This window comes from Oryctolagus cuniculus, chromosome X, assembly GCF_964237555.1.
Source record: "Oryctolagus cuniculus chromosome X, mOryCun1.1, whole genome shotgun sequence".
Lineage (NCBI taxonomy): Eukaryota > Metazoa > Chordata > Mammalia > Lagomorpha > Leporidae > Oryctolagus > Oryctolagus cuniculus.
This window is the reverse complement of record NC_091453.1, coordinates 61,711,328-61,735,254: the sequence shown is the minus strand read 5'-3', so window position 1 is coordinate 61,735,254 and position 23,927 is coordinate 61,711,328. Positions and strand designations below refer to the sequence as shown.

At 38.4% G+C, this 23,927-nt stretch overlaps 1 protein-coding gene across 1 annotated transcript; it reads left to right on the top strand.

The window, feature by feature from the left end:
- Positions 1-12,572: 12,572 nt before the first annotated feature.
- On the top strand, positions 12,573-20,171 carry CPXCR1 (CPX chromosome region candidate 1). The gene is made up of 3 exons (XM_002720257.4): positions 12,573-12,675; positions 15,108-15,213; positions 18,777-20,171. The coding sequence occupies exon 3, from the start codon at positions 18,785-18,787 to the stop codon at positions 19,739-19,741; it is 957 nt and encodes a 318-aa protein (XP_002720303.1). The 5' UTR covers positions 12,573-12,675; positions 15,108-15,213; positions 18,777-18,784; the 3' UTR covers positions 19,742-20,171.
- Positions 20,172-23,927: the final 3,756 nt, after the last annotated feature.

Below are 23,927 nucleotides of genomic sequence, written 5' to 3'. Positions count from 1 at the left end.
GAGTACTAGTTGTAGCATTAAATCACAATGTTTTCATAACCCAAACTATGGTCTAACTCATGAACATACAATGTGCTCTTGAAAAAAAAAAAACCTAAATGAAAGATCTCCACGAGTGAGATCCCAGTGGAAAGAATGGGTCATCAAAGAAGGAGGTACCTTTCTCTGAAGGGAGGAGAGAACTTCCACTTTGACCATGGCCTTGTCTAAACATGATCAGAGTCAGTGAACTCAAAAGGCTTCCATAGCCTTGGCAGCTCACGACAAGAGCCTAGGGTGATTACTGATGCCATAAACAAGAGTGTCAATTTGTTAAGTCAACAACAGGAGTCACTGTGCACTTACTCCTCATGTAGGATCTCTGTCCTTAATGTGCTGTACATTGAGATTTAATGCTATAACTAGTACTCAAACAGTATTTTTCACTTTGTGTTTCTATGTGGGTGCAAACTATGGAAATCTTTACTTAATATATGCTAAACTGATCTTCTGTATATAAAGAGAATCGAAAATGAATCTTGATGTGAATGGAAGGGGAGAGGGAGTTGGCAAGGGGAGGGTTGTGGGTGGGAGGGACGTTATGGGGGGGAGAAAGCCATTGTAATCCATAAGCTGTACTTTGGAAATTTATATTCATTAAATAAAAGTTAAAAAAAAAAAAAAAAAGACCTAGGGCTGGCGCCGTGGCTCACTTGGTTAATCCCCTACCTGCGGCGCCGGCATCCTATATGGGCACTGGGTTCTAGTCCCAGTTGCTCCTCTTCCGGTCCAGCTCTCTGCTGTGGCCTGGGAAGGCAGGGGAGGATGGCCCAGTTGCTTGGGCGCCTGCACCCACTTGAGACACCAGGAAGAAGCACCTGGCTCCTGGCTTCAGATCGGTGTAGTTCCGGCCATAGCAGCCATTTGTGGGGTGAACCAACTGAAGGAAGACCTTTCCCTCTGTCTCTCTCTCTCTCTCTCACTGTCTCACTCTATGTGTCAAATAAAAAAAATTTACCTAAATGAAAGATCTCTGTGAGAGATCCCAGCAGAAAGAAAGGGCCATCAAAGAAGGAAGCACCTTTCTCTTAAGAGAGGAGAGAACTTCCACTTTGAATATGGCTTTGTCTAAATAAGGTCGGAGTTTGTGAACTCAAGAGGCTTCCATAGCCTTGGCAGCTCATGACAAGACCCTTGGGTGATTACTGACGTCATAAATAAGAGTGTCAATTGTTAAATCAATAACAGCAGTCACTGTGCACTTACTCCCCATGTAGGATCTCTGTCCTTAATATGTTGTACTATGCGAATTAATGGTAAAACTACTACTCAAACAGTACTTTATACTTTGTGTTTCTGTGTGGGTGCAAACTGTTGAAATGTTTACTTAGTATATACAAAGTTGATCTGTTTATAAAGATAATTAAAAATGAATCTTAATGAAGAATGGGATGGGAGAGGGAGTAGGAGATGGGATAGTTTGCAGGTGGGAGGGAGGTTATGTGGGAAAAGCTGCTGTAATCCAAAAGTTGTACTTTTGAAATTTGTATTTATTAAATAAAAGTTAAAAAGAAAGATTATTCCATCAAAAGTTGAGGAAGGATTATCAATATCTGTAATTGTGTCTTGGCTATTCTCAATTTATTCCTACAATTCAGCCTTATTGCTATATGAATTTGAATTTGTTTTTTAGACATACACGTACTAAGAATTCCTGTCTTTTGGTTGATTGAAATTGCTAACTTACAAAATGTTCATTTGTCACACATAATTGGTTGCCTTTACATATATTTCAGCTAATGATAGCATTGTTATAACTTTCTTATTCTTATTCTTTTCATGTTACATATTTTCCATCAATTTACGATCAATTCTCTGTTTTACATATAAATAGCATCTATAATACCCAACTTCTAGTTAGATATTGTTTATCCATTCAAAGAAATTTTTCCAATTAGAATCTTGATTTTATTATCATTTACTGTAGTTACTGATATGGTTGAAATGAAGTCTAGCATTTTGTTCTTTTGTCTTTCTTGTTGTTTTTGTTGTTTCTAACTTTCTGTATTTTTTTGGAGTAATTGAAAAGTATCTAGGCCGGCACCGCGGCTCACTTGGCTAATCCTCTGCCTGCAGCTCCAGCACCCTGGGTTCTAGTCCCGGTTGGGGTGCTGGATTCTGTCCCGGTTGCTCCTCTTCCAGTCCACCTCTCTGCTGTGGCCCGGGAGTGCAGTGGAGGATGGCCCAAGTGCTTGGGCCCTGCACCCGCGTGGGAGACCAGGAGGAAGCACCTGGCTCCTGGCTTTGGATTGGTGCACCGCGCTGGCCATAGCGGCCATTTTGGGGGTGAACCAACGTCAAAGGAAGACCTTTCTCTCTGTCTCTCTCTCTCTCACTAACTCTGCCTGTCAAAAAAAAGAATAAATAATATTTATGCAATTTCTTTTTAAGGTATAAAAATTTTACAGCCCAAATTTCCCAGATACTCTTCACAATAAACCAATTGTCTTGACGTGTCCATTTATGAATGAGTGAAAAAAACACTAGTTAGGCAAAAGTGAAAAAAATTACTATGAAGAATATGCTTTTATATTTAGGGCAATTTTTCATGTATTGAAGAAGATATTTCTTTTTTTCAAACTCAATATAGGATTCTCTAATCTCCTGAATCACAGTAAGCCCCAGCAAATGGGCAATCATAAATATGACACAGTTTGAAACTGTTTTAATTTCAACTACTTTTATCACATAAACATGCATTATTCCATTATTCTTGATCTAATGTGTTCTGGCTTTTTGAACAAAAATTTTGCCTAAATACACAAAAAACAAACTGTGAGGGAAAACTTCATATTCCTCCAATTATAACAATTTATGGTTTAAAGTTATTGTAGATTTCAGAAGTCATGACAGATTTGTTATTATAGACATATATATATACACACTTACATGTATATATGCATATATACACACACACACACATATTCCCTTATGGTTTGTAATGTCATCAATAATGAGTCCATAAATTTGCTCTGTATCCTATTATCCTTAGTGTTCAGAGGTATATGCATTTGAAATATATACTATAATTAACTTATTTTTTGCTTTAACTCTACAAAGATGATACTTACAATGTATTTATTTACCCTAATATTACTCCAATTTCCCAGGGGAAGTGCTCCCTTTCATTGTATAAATCATGATGAAAATCGCTGATACAACAACAAGAAAAGAAGGGATTTCAAAATGCGTGTTGGAAATCAAAAACTTGGTGGGAGGTGACATTTGACTCAGGAGTCTTTCTTTGGGCTAGGGGAAAAACAGGACAAGATTACTGACAATTTCCAACGGAGGATTCTCAGCTTGAACACAGTCTCTAAACTTGTTTTCAATTTCTACTATCCTGCAGATTATATCACTCCATTTTTATTTTGTGTTTTTGCTGCTTACTGACACTGCATAAAAACATGATAAGCAAGTAGGTCCAATGAAAAGAAACCCAAAATCTTTCGCAAAATGGACCAACTAACACATGGAAAGTGCTTAGTTTAAAATGTCTTTCTCCAAAACCTTAGAGGTTTGACTCACCAACTACCTCAGGCTCCATTAGGAATCTTTTTTAAAGATTTATTTATTTATTTGAAAGGCAGAGTTACAGAGAGAGGGAGAAGGGAGAAGAGAGAAGGGAGAAGGGAGAGGGGAGAGAAAGAGTGAGAGAGAGAGAGAGAGAGAGAGAGAGAATGAAAACGTTCCATCCACTGGTTCACTCCCCAAATGGCTACAATGGCCAGGGCTGGGCCAGGCCAGTCAGGAGCCAGGAGCTTCTTCTGGGTCTCCCACGTGAGTGTAGGGGCCAGGAACTTGGGTTGTTCTTAGAGGCCTTCCCATTTCCATCAGCAGGGAGTTGGTCAGAAGTGGAACAGCTGGGCCATGAACTGACGTGCATATGGGATGCCGACACCACGGGCCCCTGCTGAATTGGCTGTGCCACAGTGCTGATCCCATCCATTAGGAATTCTTAATAGTAATATTTTTACATCAAAAATTGTCCATCAAACTCTCCACAAAATGCACTTTTCATTTCCTTCCTGTTATGCTTTTTGACTACACAGAATTTAATTCCAAGATCAGGCATGTTCAAGGTGGTATGGCTATAGACAGAAGTTAATTCCAGTTGCTTCTGTCTAGGTCAATGAATTATATTTAAGAAATAAACATTGGGCCGGCGCTGTGGCACAGCAGGTTAATGCCCTAGCCTGAAGTGCTGGCATCCCATAAGGGGGCCGGTTCTAGTCCTGGCTGCTCCTCTTCCCATCCACCTCTCTGCTATGGCGTGGGAAGGCAGTAGAGAATGGACCAGGTCCTTGGACCCCTGCACTCAAGTGGGAGAATCAGAAGAAGCTTCTGGCTCCTATCTTCGGATCGACGCAGCTCTGGCCATTGCAGACATCTAGGGAGTGAACCAGCAGATGGAAGACCTCTCTCTCCTCTCTCTCTGTCTCTACCTCTCTCTGTAACTTTGTCTTTCAAATAAATGAAATAAATCTTTAAAAAAAAGAAATAAACAAATATTCTGTGGATCACAGACTAAACTAATAGCTTTATCTTTTTTTAAAAGATTTATTTATTTATTTGAAAGTCAGAGTTACACAGAGAGTTGAGAAGAGAGAGAGAGAGAGAGAGAGAGAGAGAGAGATCTTCCATTCACTGGTTCACTCCCCAGATGGCCACAACGGCCAGAGCTGTGCTGATCCAAAGCTAGGAGCCAGGAGCTTCTTCTGGGTCTCCCGCGTGGGTACAGGGGCCCAAACACTTGGGCCATCTTCTACTGCTTTCCCAGGCCATAGCAGAGAGCTGGATCAGAAGTGTAGCAGTTGGGTCTCGAACCGACGCCCATATGGGATGCCGGCACTTCAGGCTAGGGCATTAACCCACTGCACCACAGCGCCAGCCCCACTAATAGCTTTATCTAAAAACACACAGACATATACATACACACAAATACTCAATTTCTCTTTTGACTCATTTTGTAGAATTGGATTGAATTTGCTACATACATAATCTTTGTTTTAAATACAGTGCAGTTAGACTTTAACATTTATTGCCATATTCTTCAAAGTAATAGGTCTGAAACTAAATTAAGCCAAACTTAAAAAGTTATTTTTTCAAGATGCAGCTTGAGCTATTTGATGAAATAAAGCAGAAACACAAAGTATGAAGAATTTTTGAGTTGTCACATGCTTATCATCATAGTATCTTGACTTATTAGATTTGATCTAGTACCTCTAAGTAAAATCATTTAAGTTTCTTATATAATATGTGAGCAAACATAATTTGCATCTATATAATTTTCATCAAAGATTTTATTTTAGGATAGATGGGTATGATCAAAAAAGATAAGGATAAGAGGTTTGCATTTTCCTAATGTAATTTGCATAACTGATGAGTAATATATTCAAACAATTATTATGAATAAAATATTTGTGTCAAGCAATACTTGTGGAAATAGATGGGGAGAAAAACAGATGAATTCACTGCAAATCATTTGAGAAACAGTTTTGGCTCTGTAGCAAGTTACAGGTACTCTGAAATTACCTTCTTCTATCACTTTCAGAAACAACCTTAGCACTTCTTGAAAGGATTATTTTTAAGAGCTGATTATTATCCTGCCTGGGCCACTCAGAATCCAGTTTTGCTCAGAGACAAGCACATAACACAATTATAAACATGTAAGATGACACCGTGTCATAGCAGGTAAACTCGCCACCTGTGACACCAGCATCCCATATGGGTCCCAGGTTCGAGTCCTAGCTGCTCCACCTCTGATTCAACTCCAAGCTGACGTGCCTGAGAAAGAAGCAGAAGATGGCCTAAGTGCTTAGGCACCTGCTCCCACATGGGAGACCCGGGAGAAGCTGCTGAGTCTGGACCACCCCAGCTCTAGCCTTTGCAGCTATTTGGGGAGTGAACCAGCTAATAGAAGATCTCTCTCTCTCTCTCTCTCTCCCTCCCTCCCTCCCTTCTTCTTTCTGTAACTCTGCCTTTCAAGTAAATAATCTCTCTCTCTCTTTTTTTTTAAGGATACAACTACAAGAAGTAATTCTAGCCCCTAAACTTTTTTCCTAGAGAATTCCATGAGCTATCTAAATTGTCTTCCTTGTAGGATGTAGAATGAGAGACGCAGGGAATTTTCTCATGAAAAAGAAGTCTAGCAGCCAATGTGTATGAAGCAGTAAAAATCCTTGTTTCCAAGAATACAAAGAATGGAGGGACCTCCTTAGGAAGTGGTATTAGTTAATTCTCAGTTTGAGAAAATTATCCCATTCTCTTAACTCCATTCTTGCTCATAAAACATATGGAGATACCAAAATTTAGCAAAATGGCTTTAGAATATTTATGCAGTTACCTTCAGCACAGGATAATTATTGTCCGTCTTATCCACACTCCACCAACAGGGTACTCAGGGAATATAAGTGATATGCTTAAGATAGCAACAATAGAAAAGAGTGAATTTTGTGGGTGCAAACTGTTGAAATCTATGATAAACATGGTGTTGGTTCTCTGTATATAAAATCAAACTAAAATTGAACCATAATGAAGAAGGAGATGGGAGAGGGAGAGGGAGGTGGGATGGGAGTTGGGGGGGGGGGTATGGAGGAAAGAACCACTATATTCCTCAAGTTGTATCTAAGAAAAAATGCATTCATTAAATAAAAACTTAAAAAAGGAGTGCATTTTATTTTTTGAAATATGTAACATTTAGCAATCACACAAGTGTCTGGAATGAATAATTCAACATAGTGTGGGGTATGATTTGCAACTGAAAAGAAAATAAGTTCAAAAATATGAAGAAAGGGAAAGTTAACTATAGGGTTACATTAATTTTTTACTTTCTCTGCATCTACAGTGTTTTGTGCTTTTTTTCTTCCTCAACTCTTTTCTACTAATTCAGGATATTATCAGGAGTTGTTTCACTTCTGCTACCCAAATGAGGTCCTCTTGGCTTCCAAGTACAAGATTTCTCTCTCTCTCTCTCTCTCTCTCTCTCTCTCTCTCTCTCTCTCTTTCCTGGTGTTAGTTTTGTGACCCTCTAAGTTTTGCCGTTTTGCTTTAGCAATATGAGTCTAATATTATGGCTTTTTCAACTACATTAAGATACACAGCTATATGTCTTAATAATATGGGAAATCATTCTTGATTTTGGCTTCGTGTGACTCTGTCTTACATGCCGTTAGATCTCCCTCATGTTGTCTGGTTGCTGTCCTCTTGGATGAACACTGTCAGCGGGTACCCAATTGTTATTCTATGATAAGCTCTGCAATCAACTCAGGGGAGAAAAGCCATCTCTTAGATATAACCGGCGGTGACATGGCAGTAAGGCCATGGCTTGTGATGCTGGCATTCCTTGTCAGAGTGCCCTGTTCAAGCCCCAGCTGCTCCACTTCCAATATAGTTTCTTATAAATGTACCTGGGAAGGCAGCAGAAGACAGCCCAAGTACTTGGTTCCCTGTTACTTACATGGGAGACCCGAGTAGAGTTCACCACTTCTGGCTTCAGCTCATCCTAGTCTTGGCCATGATAAGCATTTGGGAAGTGAATGGTGGATGAAGACCTCTCACTCTCTGCCTTTCCCTCTCTGTCATTCAGTCTTCCTAATTAATTAATTTAAAAAGATCATCCTTTTTTATTGTTTCTTAAATTTGTGACACATGTTCACAGAATGACACGACCCAAACAAGGATAGTAGTTAGATCAATGGGTGGGTCAATAGAAAGACAGAAGTGATAAAGATAAGAGAGAGGGAGGGGGCCAGCATTGTGGCATAGTGGATAAAGCTGGCACTGTCCATATGGGCACTGGTTCAAGTTCTGGCTGCTCCACTTCCGATCCAGCTCTCTGCTATGACCTGATAAAGCAGTACAAGATGGCCCAAGTCCTTGGGCTCCTGCACCCACATGGGAGACCTGGAAGAAGCTCCTGGCTCCTGGCTTCGGATCAGCACAGCTCCGGCCATTGTGGCCAATTGGGGAGGGAAGGCCTCTCTCTCTCTCTCTCTCTCTCTGCTTTTCCTCTCTGTGTGTAACTCTGACTTTCAAATAAATAAATAAATCTTTTTTTTTAACTTTTATTTAATGAATATAAATTTCCAAAGTACAGCTTATAGATTAAAATGGCTTCCCCCCCCCCATAACTTCCCTCCCACCGGCAACCCTCCCCTTTCCCTCTCCCTCCACCCTTCCATTCACATCAAGATTCATTTTATTTCTCTTATATACAGAAGATCAATTTAGTATATATTATGTAAAGATTTCAACAGTTTGCACACAAAGAAACACAAAGTGAAAAATACTGTTTCAGTACTAGTTATAGCATTAAATCACAATGTACAGCACATTAAGGACAGAGATCCTACATGAGGAGTAAGTGCACAGTGACTCCTGTTGTTGACTTAACAAATTGACACTCTCGTTTATGGTGTCAGTAATCTTGCTAGGCTCTAGTCATGAGTTGCCAAGGCTATGGAAGCCTTTGAGTTCACCGACTCTTATATTTAGACAAGGTCATAGTCAAAGTGGAAGTTCTCTCCTCCCTTCAGAGAAAGGTACCTCCTCCTTTGATGACCTGTTCTTTCCACTGGGATCTCACTCGCGGAGATCTTTCATTTAGGTCATTTTTTTTTCCCAGAGTGTCTTTGCTTTCCATGCCCGAAATACTCTCATGGGCTTTTCAGCCAGATCCGAATGCCTTAAGGGCTGATTCTGAAGCCAGAGTGCTGTTTAGGACATCTGCCATTCTATGGGTCTGCTGTGTATCTCACTTCCCATGTTGGATCGTTCTCTCCCTTTTTTGTTCTATCAGTTAGTATTTTCAGACACTAGTCTTGTTTATGTGATCCCTTTGGCTCTTAGTCCTATCATTATGATCAATTGTGAACTGAAATTGATCACCGGGACTAGTGAGATGGCATTGGTACATGCCACCTTGATGGGATTGAATTGGAATCCCCTGGTATGTTTCTAACTCTACCGTTTGGGGCAAGTTAGCTTGAGCATGCCCCACATTGTACATCCATTCCCTCTCTTATTCCCACTCTTATATTTAATAGGAATCACTTTTCAGTTAAGTTTCAACACTTAAGAATAACTGTGTATTAATTACAGAATTAAACCAATAGTATTAAGTAGAACAGACAAAAAAAATACTAAGAGGGATAACGTATTAAGTTGTTCATCAACAGTCAGGGCAAAGGTTAATCAAGTCACTGTTTCTCATAGTGTCCATTTCACTTCTACAGGTTTCCTTTTTGGTGCTCGGTTAGTTGTCACGGATCAGGGAGAGCATATGATATTTGTCCCTTTGGGACTGGCTTATTTCACTCAGCATAATGTTTTCCAGATTTCTCCATTTTGTTGCAAAAAATAAATCTTTAAAACAAAAGAGAGAGAGAGAGAGAGAGAGAGACTATTATAAGCAAAATCAATGCTTAATTCCTCTATTTTATACTTAGGTGCTTTGACTCTGTTTTTGAGTTAGATTTTTTTCTCGTGAAGCTCTTTAGTCCTTTATGTAAATAATCCATTTGAAGAGCTTCCTTACCAGATTTTTAAAAATATGACAAATCTGCATACTTTGAGCTTGTACTTTTAGCCCAACCTAGAGACTTTGCTTACAACTTAATTGCATAGCAAGGGTAGAACATGAAAAAAGTATGAAAGACAACAAACACTGGATACAGAAACAGGTAATAAAAGAAAATAGTAAGTAAAGTGAATCAATAGGCCAGCGCCGCGGCTCACTAGGCTAATCCTCCGCCTAGCGGCGCCGGCACACCGGGTTCTAGTCCCGGTCGGGGCGCCGGATTCTGTCCCGGTTGCCCCTCTTCCAGGCCAGCCCTCTGCTGTGGCCAGGGAGTGCAGTGGAGGATGGCCCAGGTGCTTGGGCCCTGCACCCCACGGGAGACCAGGAAAAGCACCTGGCTCCTGGCTCCTGCCATCGGATCAGCGCGGTGCGCCGGCCGCAGCGCGCCGACCGCGGCGGCCATTGGAAGGTGAACCAACGGCAAAGGAAGACCTTTCTCTCTGTCTCTCTCTCTCACTGTCCACTCTGCCTGTCAAAAAAAAAAAAAAAAAAAAAGTGAATCAATAGTGCAGCTTGCTTAGTCCTCTTTTATTTATTATGCCCACAAAAGCTTACATCTGAAAGACAGGTGTAAGAGGTTAACTGTTCTTTTCTCTGGAGTTCTGCCAGGTTTTCTTTTAATTTCTTCCCTCTAATACTCCTATTTTCTAGGCTACTGGTTCAGTTTTTATTCCACAACTTGACTTTCAGTTTCTAATCAGGTGCTATACTGACCCTTTGGTGTTAGGCTGTCCTGTAATTCACATCTGACAGTTCCTCTTGGATGGACTTCATCTTAGATGAGAAACACTTAACCCTAGTATCCCCTCTGGGTCTCACATGTTCATGTAGATGAGTATCAGGAATCTCATCTTGTTCCCAATCAGGAGCAGAGGGGAACTGCACATATTCTGGAGACATGATCTTAATAATGGTACATTGATGGGGCTGGCTGTACTGTGGTACAGCAGGTGAAAGCCCCAGCCTGCAGTGTGGGCATCTCATATGGGCACCGGTTCGAGTCCAGGCTGCTCCACTTCTGATCCAGCTCTCTGCTGTGGCCTGGGTGAGCAGTGGAGGATGGCCTAGGTCCTTGGGCCCCTGCACCCGTGTGGGAGTCCTAGAAGAAGTTCCTGGCTCCTGGCTTCGGATCAGTTCAGCTCTGGCTGTTGCGGTCATTTGGGGAGTGAACCAGTGGAATGGAAGAGCTCTTTCTCTCTCTCTGGCTATACCTCTCTCTGTAACTCTGTCTTTCAAATAAATAAAATAATTCTTAAAAAATATAATGGTACATTGATAAGAGTCAAGAAGGTTATTAAAAATATGGCTCCCTATGGCTTGATTATCAAAAGTCAAAAATCTGAAGGATAATCAGTTAGGTACGGAAAATAAAATATGTTCACCTAAATTAACAAAAAAAGATGAGGCAAAGGATGTAAATGTAACTATAGTGAATATATCATTCTTTTCCTTTGCATCCTCTGATGAACAAGAGCTAACCACTGGGTTTGTAATTAATAAGAGTTGATTTCAACAGAAAAATAACATTTGCTTGTGAATTCCAGAAACTGGACATGGGAAAGCCAACTAAAGATGCAAAGTAATCAGCGTGACAGAAGGATTGGATTTATTGTGCTGAAACATAAAAGGGTACAAGTAAGTAGGGGCACAATAAACATAGGCTGTAGGCCAAATGCGTCTCACCCTGGTTAATCAAAGACTGACATATCTTAACCCAATACTTCATTTGTTTCAGATCCCAGCCAGATAATGTTGTGCAGCTGTCGAGTTGTGTAGAACATCCAGTTACTCTCTTCTCATGATAAAATCAAGACATCAGCAAATTTCTTAAAGAATTGCATTAACATCTGAGATCAATAAAAATATCTTGTTATCAGACCCACAACTGGCTTTAGCACCTGTCTACCACTGACATGCCACTAGTCATGTCCTCGCAGCCCAACCTCCCTTTTACACTTCTTAAAAGCCACAGATCTCCCTCACTGAACAGGATGGCAGTTCTTAAACCCTAGTCTGCTACCCTACTCATCCACATGTGGAAACTTAGACTTTTATTTTTCCTGATCCTCAAACTTGGTCCACGTTCTTCTGATTTGGAGCCACTGACAAGGACCAGACTTTCAGTAACATAAAGACAGTTTGAAATTTGTAAACCAAGTAAAATGCATTCTTGTATATAAGGTTACTAAAATTAACAAATGAAAATACAGGATGTTCAGTCAAATTTAAATCTCAAATTAGCAAGAAAGATTTATTTATTTTTTGAAGACCAGAGATAGAGAGAGAGAGAGAGAGAGAGAGAAAGAGAGACAAAGGGAGACAGAAGAGAGAGAGAGAATTTTCCATCTGCTGGCTCCCTCAACAAATGGCCACAATATCTGCACTGTGCCAGTCCAGTCAGGGACTTCGAATGCCATCTGGGTCTCCTATGAAGGTGGCAGGAGTTCCCAGGTGCATTAGCAAGAAGGCAGATTGGAAGTGAACAGCCAGGAATCAAACTGGTGCTGTGATGGTGGCGTCACAGACAGAAACTTAACTTGCTGTACCACAGCGCTGGCCACAAAACTTCTACTTAGTATACATTTATCTGAAAACATATCTGATTCTATTCAGTACATAATAATACTAAAAAAGTCTTATTTATAAGACATTCAAATTGTATTAGATATCTTCTGCTAAATTAGAAACCTCTTTATTCACCACTCTTGGGAATGACATACAGTCTTGATTTATCTTTAAACAGGCAAACATTATTAACTCATGGATGTTGCCAGATTTTTACTCTGCCTGTCATTTTAAGGAATCTGGGATGTCCCTTTCAGTTATTTTTCAGTTATATTTCAGTTATTCCCTCCCCCCCCCACCCCCCCACCCCCCGCACTTTACAGAGGGTTCTGATTGGTTGCTAGGTTGCCACATTCCATGGACATTGTGATGCAGAGGTACAAGCAGTATAAAGAGGGGTGGAGAGCAGAAGAAGAGGAGAAGGGCAGAGAGGACCTAGTGAAGCACACATCTCTTGGAGGGATTTGTGCGGATGAGAAGAGAGATAAAGAGTGAGTTGAAAATGAAAAGAAACATATGTAAGACCTCTTAATAAGTATTTCTTAGTCTCTGTGTCCATTTTATTGGTGTTAAAAGGCTATTTTGAAGGTAACCATGGTTGGTTGATTTCTCATTGTTTGACAGGGATGCTGGTCTGAGACTTGTCTCTTTTGGACATGTCTCAACTGGAGAAATGATTTTGGTCTGTTTATCACTAAACTTTTTTATTGATAAAAATATTTTAAAGGTAAAAACTAACAAAGCAGAAAGAATAGGAGATGGTAAGTTCCCGCAAGTGGAGGAGCTTGGGGTGTGGTGAGGAACTCCATGCCACTCATGAATACATGCAGGGGACACCTGACACTTGACACACTTTCATGGGAGGTGAAAAGAAGTTGTGTATTGGCCAGTTTGTCAGTGGGGAAAGATGGGACATTTGTATAATGGAGTTGTGACTGGGTTGAACAGTCATTAACACATTTTAGTACAAAATTATGAAAATTTTGGAGGAAGAGACATCCAGCTTTCCCAGAGCATGTGGGTCCTGGAACACGCAGCATGACTAGAATACAAACAAGCTACCATCAATTTGGAGGGTAACTGAATCTGATTTAGAAATATTCAAAACAACAAGGTTCTTGGCAAAGTCCCCATTTATCTTCTGACACTTAGCATGCTTTAAATGTAAAAATATCAATCAGAAGGGAATATCCAAAAATACTAATCTGGGTATTTAGTTATAGGTAATTTAAATACAATGTCTTACAAAATAATTCTTTAGAAACTGTGTATGGTGATATTATACTGTCTCAGAGCTCCAAATATTACTCTAATAGAATTTTATTTTAAACATTTTGTTTTTGTTTTTGTTTTTGTTTTTGTTTTTTGCCAGGCAGAGTTAGACAGTGAGAGAGAGAGACAGAGAGAAAGGTCTTCCTTCCGTTGTTCACCCCCAAAATGGCCGCTGCGGCCGGCGCACTGCGCCAATCCGAAGCCAGGAGCCAGGTGCTTCTTCCTGGTCTCCCATGCGGGTGCAGGGCCCAAGCACTTGGGCCATCCTCCACTGCCTTCCTGGGCCACAGCAGAGAGCTGGACTGGAAGAGGAGCAACTGGAACTAGAACCCAGGGTGCTGGTGCCGCAGGCTGAGGATTAGCCAAGTGAGCCGTGGCGCTGGCCTATTTTAAACATAATCTCAAAAGCTATCAATCACGTCTACATTCATCTTTGTGAAACCTAAATATTTTAATTTTCTAATAAACACTGAGATTATAAATAAAATTATAAATAGAAATATATAATATAAAGAAATTAATCTGTATATGTGTGTATATATACATATATGTATTTACACATTTATATATAGATATCTATATATACACATGTATCTATATATTTATATACAGATATATATGCATATGTGTATATTTATATACATGTGTATATATAGATATGTAAGCATATGTATATACAGATTTATATAGATATATAGACACATGTATATATACGTACATGAATGTATAGATACATATATATATATAAAGAAATGCTTCAGGTGTGCAAAGAAAATCAAGTGTAAAGACAAGAAAACAGGAAATAGCAGATGAACTGTTTAAATGCAAACTCATTTTGCTGAATTATTATAAATGATAAAATGTAGAAAGACATATGACATCTGACTATTTGAAATGTAAATTCAACATTAAAGAGTAATGATTCAGAGATTTAACCAAATACTCTATATGCATCTTGTGCACTCCCAGTGAGGGTTTTTAAGTTAGTTTGTTTTTATTTATTTCACAGACAGAGACAGAAAGAGATGGAGATATCTTCCATACACTGGTTCACTCCACAAAGGCCTGCAACAACAGGGACAGATGCAGGCCAAAACCAGGAGTTAGAAATTTGATTCTGGTGTCACATGGGTGGCAGATACCCAGGCAACTGAGCCATTATCTGTTGCCTCCCAGGGTATGGAAGAGCAAAAAGCTGGGTGAGGAGCAAAGGAGGTCAGGAACCTAGACACCGTGGTATGGATTTAGGGTATCCCAAGAGTCAGCTGAATATACAGTGCCACAACGCCCACCCTGTTTATAATTTAAATGGGCAATAAGAGCCCTATGTGCATAGACTTCTGACGTGATACTTTGCAGCAGACAACAAAACTAGATTTAATATATGCTCTGTTGACAAAATTGTTGTCATGGTCTAATAGCATAAATACACAATAGATATGAGTATATGCACAGTTTACACTGGCTATATCATATAGAAAATATCATTTCCAAATGTGGAAGCAAGCACTGAATCTCTAAGGTATTTTGGTAAGGGAGGTAGAATAACCCACTAAAGAGCAAAGCAGAAGAGAAATTTTCACTGGGGGAAGAAGGTGAGGGGCTAACTATTCTGCAACTGTTTAATGAAAATGTCTGGACTTCTTTTCAGTGTGCATCTGATAAGACTGGATGATCGCCGGGAACTTCAGTACCCAGCAGATTATTCAATCTCAGCCACATTAAGAAGCAACCCAGTCCTATTATCTTCAAACCTTGTGAGTTCAATGTGGTTATTTTATTTTATTTTTGACAGGTAGAGTTATAGACAGTGAGAGAGAGAGATAGAAAGGTCTTCCTTCTGTTGGTTCATTACCCAAATGGCTGCTATGGCCAGAGCTACGCCGATCCGAAGCCAGGAGCCAAGTGCTTCCTCCTGGTCTCCCATGGGGTGCAGGGCCCAAGCACTTGGGCCATCCTCCACTGCCTTCCCAGGTCACAGCAGAGAGCTGGACTGGAAGAGGGGCAACCAGAACTAGAACCCGGTGCCCATATGGGATGCCGGTGCCACAGGTGGAGGATTAACCAAGTGAGCCATGGTGCCAGCCCCCAATGTGGTTATTTTAGATGCTTTCTAAAATATAGTCTTAATTTTTTTCATTAAAATTCTGATGCTGACATGTCTAACAAATGATGCTGAAAATGCAATTTGGTAAAAGTTCTCAAGGCCCCACAAATATGACTGCCAAATTTCGGGAGTGTATGATGACTTTGAAGAAGTACAGAAAAAGTAGAATAGAACATCAAGAAATGAGTCTTGAGGAATGCTTACATATGTTGGGAAGAGTGCTGGGGATTTTTAAGTTTTTATTTGTCTATTTATTTATTTATTTACTGGAAATGTAGAAAAATAGAGAGAGAAATAGAGAGACTGATCTTCCATCTGCTGGTTCACTCTCCAAAAGTCCACAACAGTTAGGGCTAGGCCAAGACAATGGAAGGAGCCTGAAGCTCAATCCAGGTCTCCCACATAGGTGGCAGGAACCCAATTAATTGAGTCATCATCTGCTGCCTCCTAGGGAGTACATTAGCAGGAAGTTAGATCGGAAATGGAAGTGGGACTCTGCCCCAGGCATATATGGGATGTGGGCCTCCCAGTTAGTGGCACACCTGCCCCAGGAAGAGTCGTTAGAAAGCAAGTGAAAGGGACTGGCATTGTGGCATAGTGGATTAAGTTACTGCTGCTATGACACCAACATCCTACATCAAAACACTGTTTCCAGTCCCAGCTGCTCTACTTGTGGTCTAACTCACTGTTAATGCACTTGTGAAGGCAGCAGAAGATGGCCCAAGTGCTTGGGCCCAGCTTCCACATCAGAGTACCTGTGTTCAAATCCTGGCTCTGGCTCCTGATTCTAGTTTACTGCTAATATAGGAAAGCAGCAGTGATGGATCAAGTAATTGGTTTCCTTCCATCTACACTGGAAACTGGATTGTCTTTCAGACTCCTAGCACCAGTCCCAGAACAGCTCTAGACATTGCTGGCCTTTGGAAAATGAAGCAGCTTTCTCTCTCTCTCACGCAGTATGGATAGAAAGGTAGATAGATAGATAGACAGACAGACAGATATGTGTCTATTTCTCAAATAGATAAATTTTTAATACTGAAATAATAAAGTTCATAGAATATGTACATTATGAAGAAACTATGCATGGATTTCAAATTTTTGAACCAAAACAAGCATCTTAATTCCATCTTTCCATGAACATTTTTTTTAAACTTTTATTTAATGAATATAAATTTCCAATGTACAGCTTATGGATTACAATGGCTTCCCCCGCATAACGTCTCTCCCACCCAATACCCTCCCCTTGCCAACTCCCTCTCCCCTTCCATTCACATCAAGATTCATTTTCGATTCTCTTATATACAGAAGATCAGTTTAGCATACATTAAGTAAAGATTTCAACAGTTTGCTCCCACACAGAAACATAAAGTGAAAAATACTGTTTGAGTATTAGTTATAGCATTAAATCACAATGTACAGCACATTAAGGACAGAGATCCTACATGAGGAGTAAGTGCACAGTGACTCCTGTTGTTGACTTAACAAATTGACACTCTTGTTTATGACATCAGTAATCACCCTAGGCTCTTGTCATGAGCTGCCAAGGCTATGGAAGCCTTTTGAGGTCGCCGACTCTGATCATATTTAGACAAGGCCATGGTCTTGTCTCCTCCCTTCAGAGAAAGGTACCTCCTTCTTTGATGACCCGTTCTTTCCACCGGGATCTCACTCGCAGAGATCTTTCATTTAGGTTTTTTTTTTTTTTGTTCCCCAGAGTGTCTTGGTTTTCCATGCCTGAAATACTCTCATGGGCTTTTCAGCCGGATCCACATGCCTTAAGGGCTGATTCTGAGGCCAGAGTGCTGTTTAGGACATCTGCCATTCTATGGGTCTGCTGTGTATCTCACTTCCCATGTTGGATCATTCTCTCCCTTTTTTATTCTATCAGCTAGTATTTGCAGACAGTAGTCTTGTTTATGTGATCCCTTTGGCTCTTAGTCCTATCATTATGATCAATTGTGAATGGAAATTGATCACTGGGACTAGTGAGATGGCATTGGTACATGCCATCTCGATGGGATTGAATTCGAATCCCCTGGTATGTTTCTAAGTCTACTGTTTGAGCATGTCCCGAATTGCACATCCTTTCCCTCTCTTACTCCCACTCTTATATTTAACAGTGATCACTTTTCAGTTAAGTTTCAGCACTTAAGAAGAATTGTGTATTGATTACAGTATTCAACCAAAAGTATTAAGTAGAACAAACAAAAAAAATACTAAGAGGGATAACATATCAAGTTGCTCATCAACAGTCAGGGTGAGGGCTGATCAAGTCACCGTTTCTCATAGTGTTCATTTCACTTTAACAGGTTTCCTTTTTGGTGCTCAGTTAGTTGTCACCTATCAAGGAGAACAAATGGTATTTGTCCCTTTGGGATTGGCTTATTTCACTCAGCATAATGTTTTCCAAATTCCTAACAGGGATCACTTTTCAGTTAAAATTTAAACACCTAAGAATAATTGTGTGTTAATTACAGAGTTCAACCAATGGTACTAGAAGAAAAAAAATACTAAAATGGATAAAGTATAAATGGACACTATGAGAAACAGTGACTTGATCAGCTCTTGTCCATGAACATTTTGAAATAGCCTCATACTTATATATGCTGCCTTTTACTTTAGTCCTTAAACCCCAAGTAGTATGTTAAATATATCTTACTCAATAAAAATTCTACTTATGTCATTGTCCAAAATGTAATAACTCTCTCTATATATATATGTTCTTTTATCTAGGGTGTATAAACAGAGAGATAGGTAGACAGACACATTCTAGAACACAGAATACATTCCAAAAATAGCCAAAAAACTTGATCAGCCCTCACCCTGACTGTTGACAAGCAACTTAATATGTTATCCCTCTTAGTATTTTTGTTTGTTTGTTCTACTTAATACTTTTGGTTGAATACTGTAATCAATACACAATTCTTCTTAAGTGCTGAAACTTAAAAAAAATGAGATATTATATTACTTCAAGTTTATACACAACTCCATAAGTAATGAGAACATGTATTTAATAGGAGTTGTCTATTTCCCTTCAATGTTGACTGCCCCATTTTATTTTGTGGGTTTTTGACTTTTAAAATACTGATGGATAGGAGGATATACAGGAACAGGACATCCACATAATTTTTTTGCAAGGACTCCATCATTTATTTCTTATGAAGGGGAGCATTCCTCAATTTGATAATGCTTTGTCTTCTTTCTCTCAAATAGAGCCCAGGATGACTTCTCCTACAAAAGAAGGAAGTGATACAGCCAATAGTGCCCTCAAAAATGCTGAAACTGAGGCTCAAAATGACTGTAATGCAGACATAGAGCCTTCAGCCATTGACCCCAGTATATCTGAGCTAGAAACCAACCCGGCATATGTGGAGTCAACTGCATCAGCCTCTCAGGAGAATGCTGTTTCTCAAGCAGAAGACAATGAGCTTAAACCAGAGAAGATTCAAAAGAATCCTCAGAAAGAAGACATCAATGAAAGGGCTCTTCTAGTTCCGATCCCAATTCCTAGAAAATGGGGCTTTCTTATCTCAGGATTAGGGAGAGATAAACATCTGAATGTCCCTCCACTAAGAATTGTTAAAAGCAATTTCTTTGTCAATAGGCCAAAATTCTACTCAGGGGAAATGGAGATGGACAAAAATGACAACTTTCATAGCACCATCAATTGCAGGATTCCTTTCCACCATTCAATCCCATGGAGAATCCCGTTCATTAACAATTGTGAGATAAAACGAATGATTCTCCGTACATTAAGTGGGAGGAATCTCTCTCAGATCACAAGTAGTCAAAGTACCATGTGTGTGAAGCAAAAGTACATGGCAGTTGTTCCTCGCCCAAACATCCTCACCCATGGTGAAGGAGACATAGTGTTTAGAAGGCACTCAAGGGTGTGCCCCATTGAGAGGATGACATCCAGAAAGTTTTATATAACAAGTGATACCAAAGTAAACAGTGAGTATCACACTGTTGCAAGGCCCATGTTCTATGCCCCACGAATCTACATTGAAAACACCTTCTTTAGAAAATCTTTTGAGGCTTATTTGCAACGTCACCATAACATCAGGGCTGTGGTCGAATGCAATAATGGATGGAAATATGTGTGTCCTATTTGTGGGAATATTTTCAACAATTTGGTTGACATTAGACAACATTCCTGCAGTTTTAATGGTAATTAAATTAAATTGAAATAAATCCTTTTAAAAATTGAACTTTGAAAAATTAATTTCACTTCCAACATGAGAGAAAATTGCATAAACAAATATTTTAGTACTGTTAGATGGAGTTGCATAAGGAAACACAAAGATATATCAATAAGAAACATTTAGAAGAGAAGAGAATATGCCTTGCTGTTACAAATAGATCATCAAAGTACTAGGCCTTTGATGTGTATCTAGTCAGCAATTCAACCAAGAATATTTGCACTTTCTGAACATCTAATTTTGGATAAGAATAATGTTAACATTAAAAGATTCTATGTTAACAAGACCTTGACATAGATAGCAAATATGTACTAGAAGAATACACAAAGTCCTACAAGATATTTCCAGAGACTCTGCTAAATTTGTTTTCTGAAATGTTCTCCATAAATTCAATAAAAAAATTTAAAGCATTGAAAGCTGTATTGTTTGATTAGAGTAAGAGTAATTTCCTATACCTACAAAAAAAGCTCAAAAATCTATAAATATGCCATATATAGGTACAAATTTTGATGGGGAGAAAAAACTCCTAACAAGAAAATTGTTTGATGGAAGTGAAGTAATTTGACATAGAAATGAACAAATGATAAATTGTTAGCATGAAAGTATAATCCTTTTTTCTTGATTCATTCCTTCACCAGCATCCATGATCATCTACATGTTTTACCTCCCCCCCACACACACACATATGCACAAATTGTCACATATATTTAAGGAGTTCTCCATTGTGATTCTTGCAACTCAAATATCTGTGCCTATTTTTCCTTTTATATGTGTGCTCACATATAACTACATTTTATATATCTATTAATGATTGTATAATGTATAATATACAAGGTTTCATAATTTCTGCTAATATCATTGTATGTGTTACTTTTCTTTTAAAAAAAAGATTTACTTATTTGAAAGGCAGAAAGACAGAGAGAGGGAGAGGGGAGAGAAAGAGAAAGAGAGAGAGAGAGAGACAGAGAGAGAATGTCTTCCATCTACTGGTTCACTCTCCAAATGGCTGCAATGCCAGCACTAGGCCAGGCACAAGTCAGGAGCCAGGAGTTTCTTCCAGGTCTCTCAAGAGGGTGCAGGGCCCAAGCACAAAGGCCATCTTCTTGCATTCCCAGGTGCATTAGCAGGGAGCTGGATTGGAAGTAGGTTTTGAACCGGCGCCCATATGGGATGCCAGCACTGCAGTCGGCAGTTTTACATACTATGCCACAGCACTGGCCTCTATGTGTTACTTTTTACAACAATCTTAAATGCAGGTATTTTTTAAGGGAAAATTAAATGCATAGAAACAATTTCCAGGAAATTTAATTATTTTCCCAGGTCATGAAGTAACTGCATGCTGTTTTCATCATATAATAATGTAACACAGCTGGAATTCAGTTTAATGGGAGTCTTTTTGCATATTAAGCTTTATTTAATAAACATGTATTTATATTTGAAATAGCACATAGAATTTATTTAATCTATGGGTATACTTGACAGAAATTCCAAATGCTCATGAAGCTAAGAATGAAGCCACATCAACAACAAGTCAAATTTGCTCATGTAGAGCTAAATTTTCCACATACAGATACAATTATTCAGTGTAAGCAATGAGTGTGCATGTATAATTAAACTAAGATAATTCAGGAACTATTAAAGATATTGTTAGAATATACATTATTTTAATTTTTATCTGATTTTTCTTTTGAATATGTAGTTTTTAAAAAAATGTGCCATCAAGTAGGTGTCAGTAAAAATAATATAGAAAAATACCTTGTGTGTCTCACTTTTCCTAACTGGATATAGAATGAAAATAGTAATTAGGCTTTAATAATTCATTTTGCTACTGTTAAAATGCCATCCACAGAATTCATATTCTACTTGGTAAACTTCAACAAAATTTGAAAATATGGTTTGAATGTAAAACAAAATATTTACCTGGATATAATTTATCTTTCACTTTTTTTTTCAAAAATTACACAGGCATATATTAAGCTAAAATTTTTGAAATGACAAAATAAGGATTAAGTCAGCATGAGGAAATCAAGAGAATCTAAAGAATCCTAGAGGTATGCTTCCCTAGAAGCCCACCTGAAAAATTTTCATAACTTCCAGAGCTGGTGAATCAAGCTTTTGCCTGGAAAAAGATCAATGAGTAATGTAGTCCAATGAACGAAAAGATGGAGCTTTCTAATTTTAAAAATTTACAAACTCACTCAACATATCACAGGTTTACTTATTTTCTATCAAAGATGAAGGAACAGGAAGGTATCTCATTCCCTTAGAATTGTATGAATTTACAGAATGCTACTGATTTTATTTATTCATATGTATAGAATAAGTCCTCTACTTCAAATATACACAGAAATCAGTGTTTAAAATAATAGCTTGTATTTAACATGACCAAGACTAGTAAAGAATGTAGAATACATTTTTAAAAGAAATAATCTTATAAAACCCTGAAGATGGCAGCCTTTTACCATATTAATGATTTCAAATTTTTATTACCTATGATTTAAAACTATGTTTTATTTTAAAAGTTTATCTTATAAAAAGTTTTCTATTGGCCGTGTATTATTCTGGTATCATCAGTGCATTGGATATCTCTTTGCAAATTGCATTTTAGACATATTTAACAGGAACAATTCCAAGTTTATGAAAGAATCAGACTGCGTCACATGTGTGATAATCATATTCTAATTTGTGATAAATACTTGAAAAATGAAATTGAAAGCATGCAAATTATTCCAAGGAACCTCAAATTACAATAAAAGTTAATGTTCAAAGAACATTTTATTCTCATTTTTAAGTGGCATACTTAGTGTTTGATACCATTAGTTTTACATAGAAAATGTCATGGATTACTCCTTTTAGTAAAATGAAATAAAAAGGCTCAGGTTAGGTGTCTCTGTTGGGTGATTTTGGATTTCTTCTTGCATCAGAGTGTAGGGAATAAAAGCTCACATACTGTAGATTAATAAACTAAGAATGCAGCACTATAAAGTCATGTATATTCAGTAAAACAAACTTCAATCATAATGAGATTTTTATTATTCAGTATTCAAGTATGAAATACATCAGTATATCAAAACAAAATCAAGTTACTCTATAGTTATTTGCTCAAATGTTAATTTGAAATACAAAGCAGTAATTTAATTTGATAATTAAATCATATGGAAATGAGCCCATCAGTTTCACTACAAAGTTTGAATAGTATAATGCTAATAACTGATATTAAACAATTTTACAAAACTCATTCTTCTAAGAGCAAAATTTGGATAAAAAGCATTTATAATTTAATAACTAATTAGGAGAAAAAGTAATTATTGTGCTTTAAAGCCATTATTAGAATTATCTATGTATTTGATAAGGTAACATTTACTATTCTTGTTCTTGTATTCTAATTATCTGTACTGACAAAAAGGAAAGCAGATATCAGCTTCAGTGTGGTTTAAATATATACATCTCAAAGTTTTCCAAGATTCACTATAGCTCATGCTAGCTAATAAGGAAATGATGAGAGAAAATCTCCTATGTTGTACCTATATGTACTACAAATAGCATTGACAGCTTTTGATTATATATTTTAACAAATACTTTATACAAAAAACAAGCTCAGAAACTAGAGATATTGTCTCCCTTTTGGGCAGAGAGCACATTCCTCTTCTAACCAGGTTGAAAAACAAGTTTCCCTCGAGGGCAAAGGTTGGCATGTTTTCAAGCAGCCCTTCTTATATATAAGATGGAGAGTTATGAATTCCTACATGTGGCACAAACTCAATATGTATGCAGTATCCATATATGCCACTCTGTATCACCCCTGTATGACTTTGGGTACAAAGGGAACTAATGCAAATATGAAACACATGCTGTTTTTCTTGGTCATGAATAATAAGTTCTTTGTCTCTGATTTAGAAGGCTCATGTCTTTTGTCACTATCTATGAAACTGACAGGCTAACATCTTACCTTACTAACAGGATAAAATCTCAAACATTTCACAGTTCTTGACATTTAAAAGAAAGTTGAGTTAATGAAACCCTTCCTACCCATTTTTTAAAAGTTATTTAAGAGATCTAGAGACAAACAGATTGGGGAGGGAGAGAGAGGGAGAGAGAGAGAGAGAGAGAGAGAGAGAGAGAGAATGAGAATATCTTCCACTGGTTAATTCACTCCCCAAAC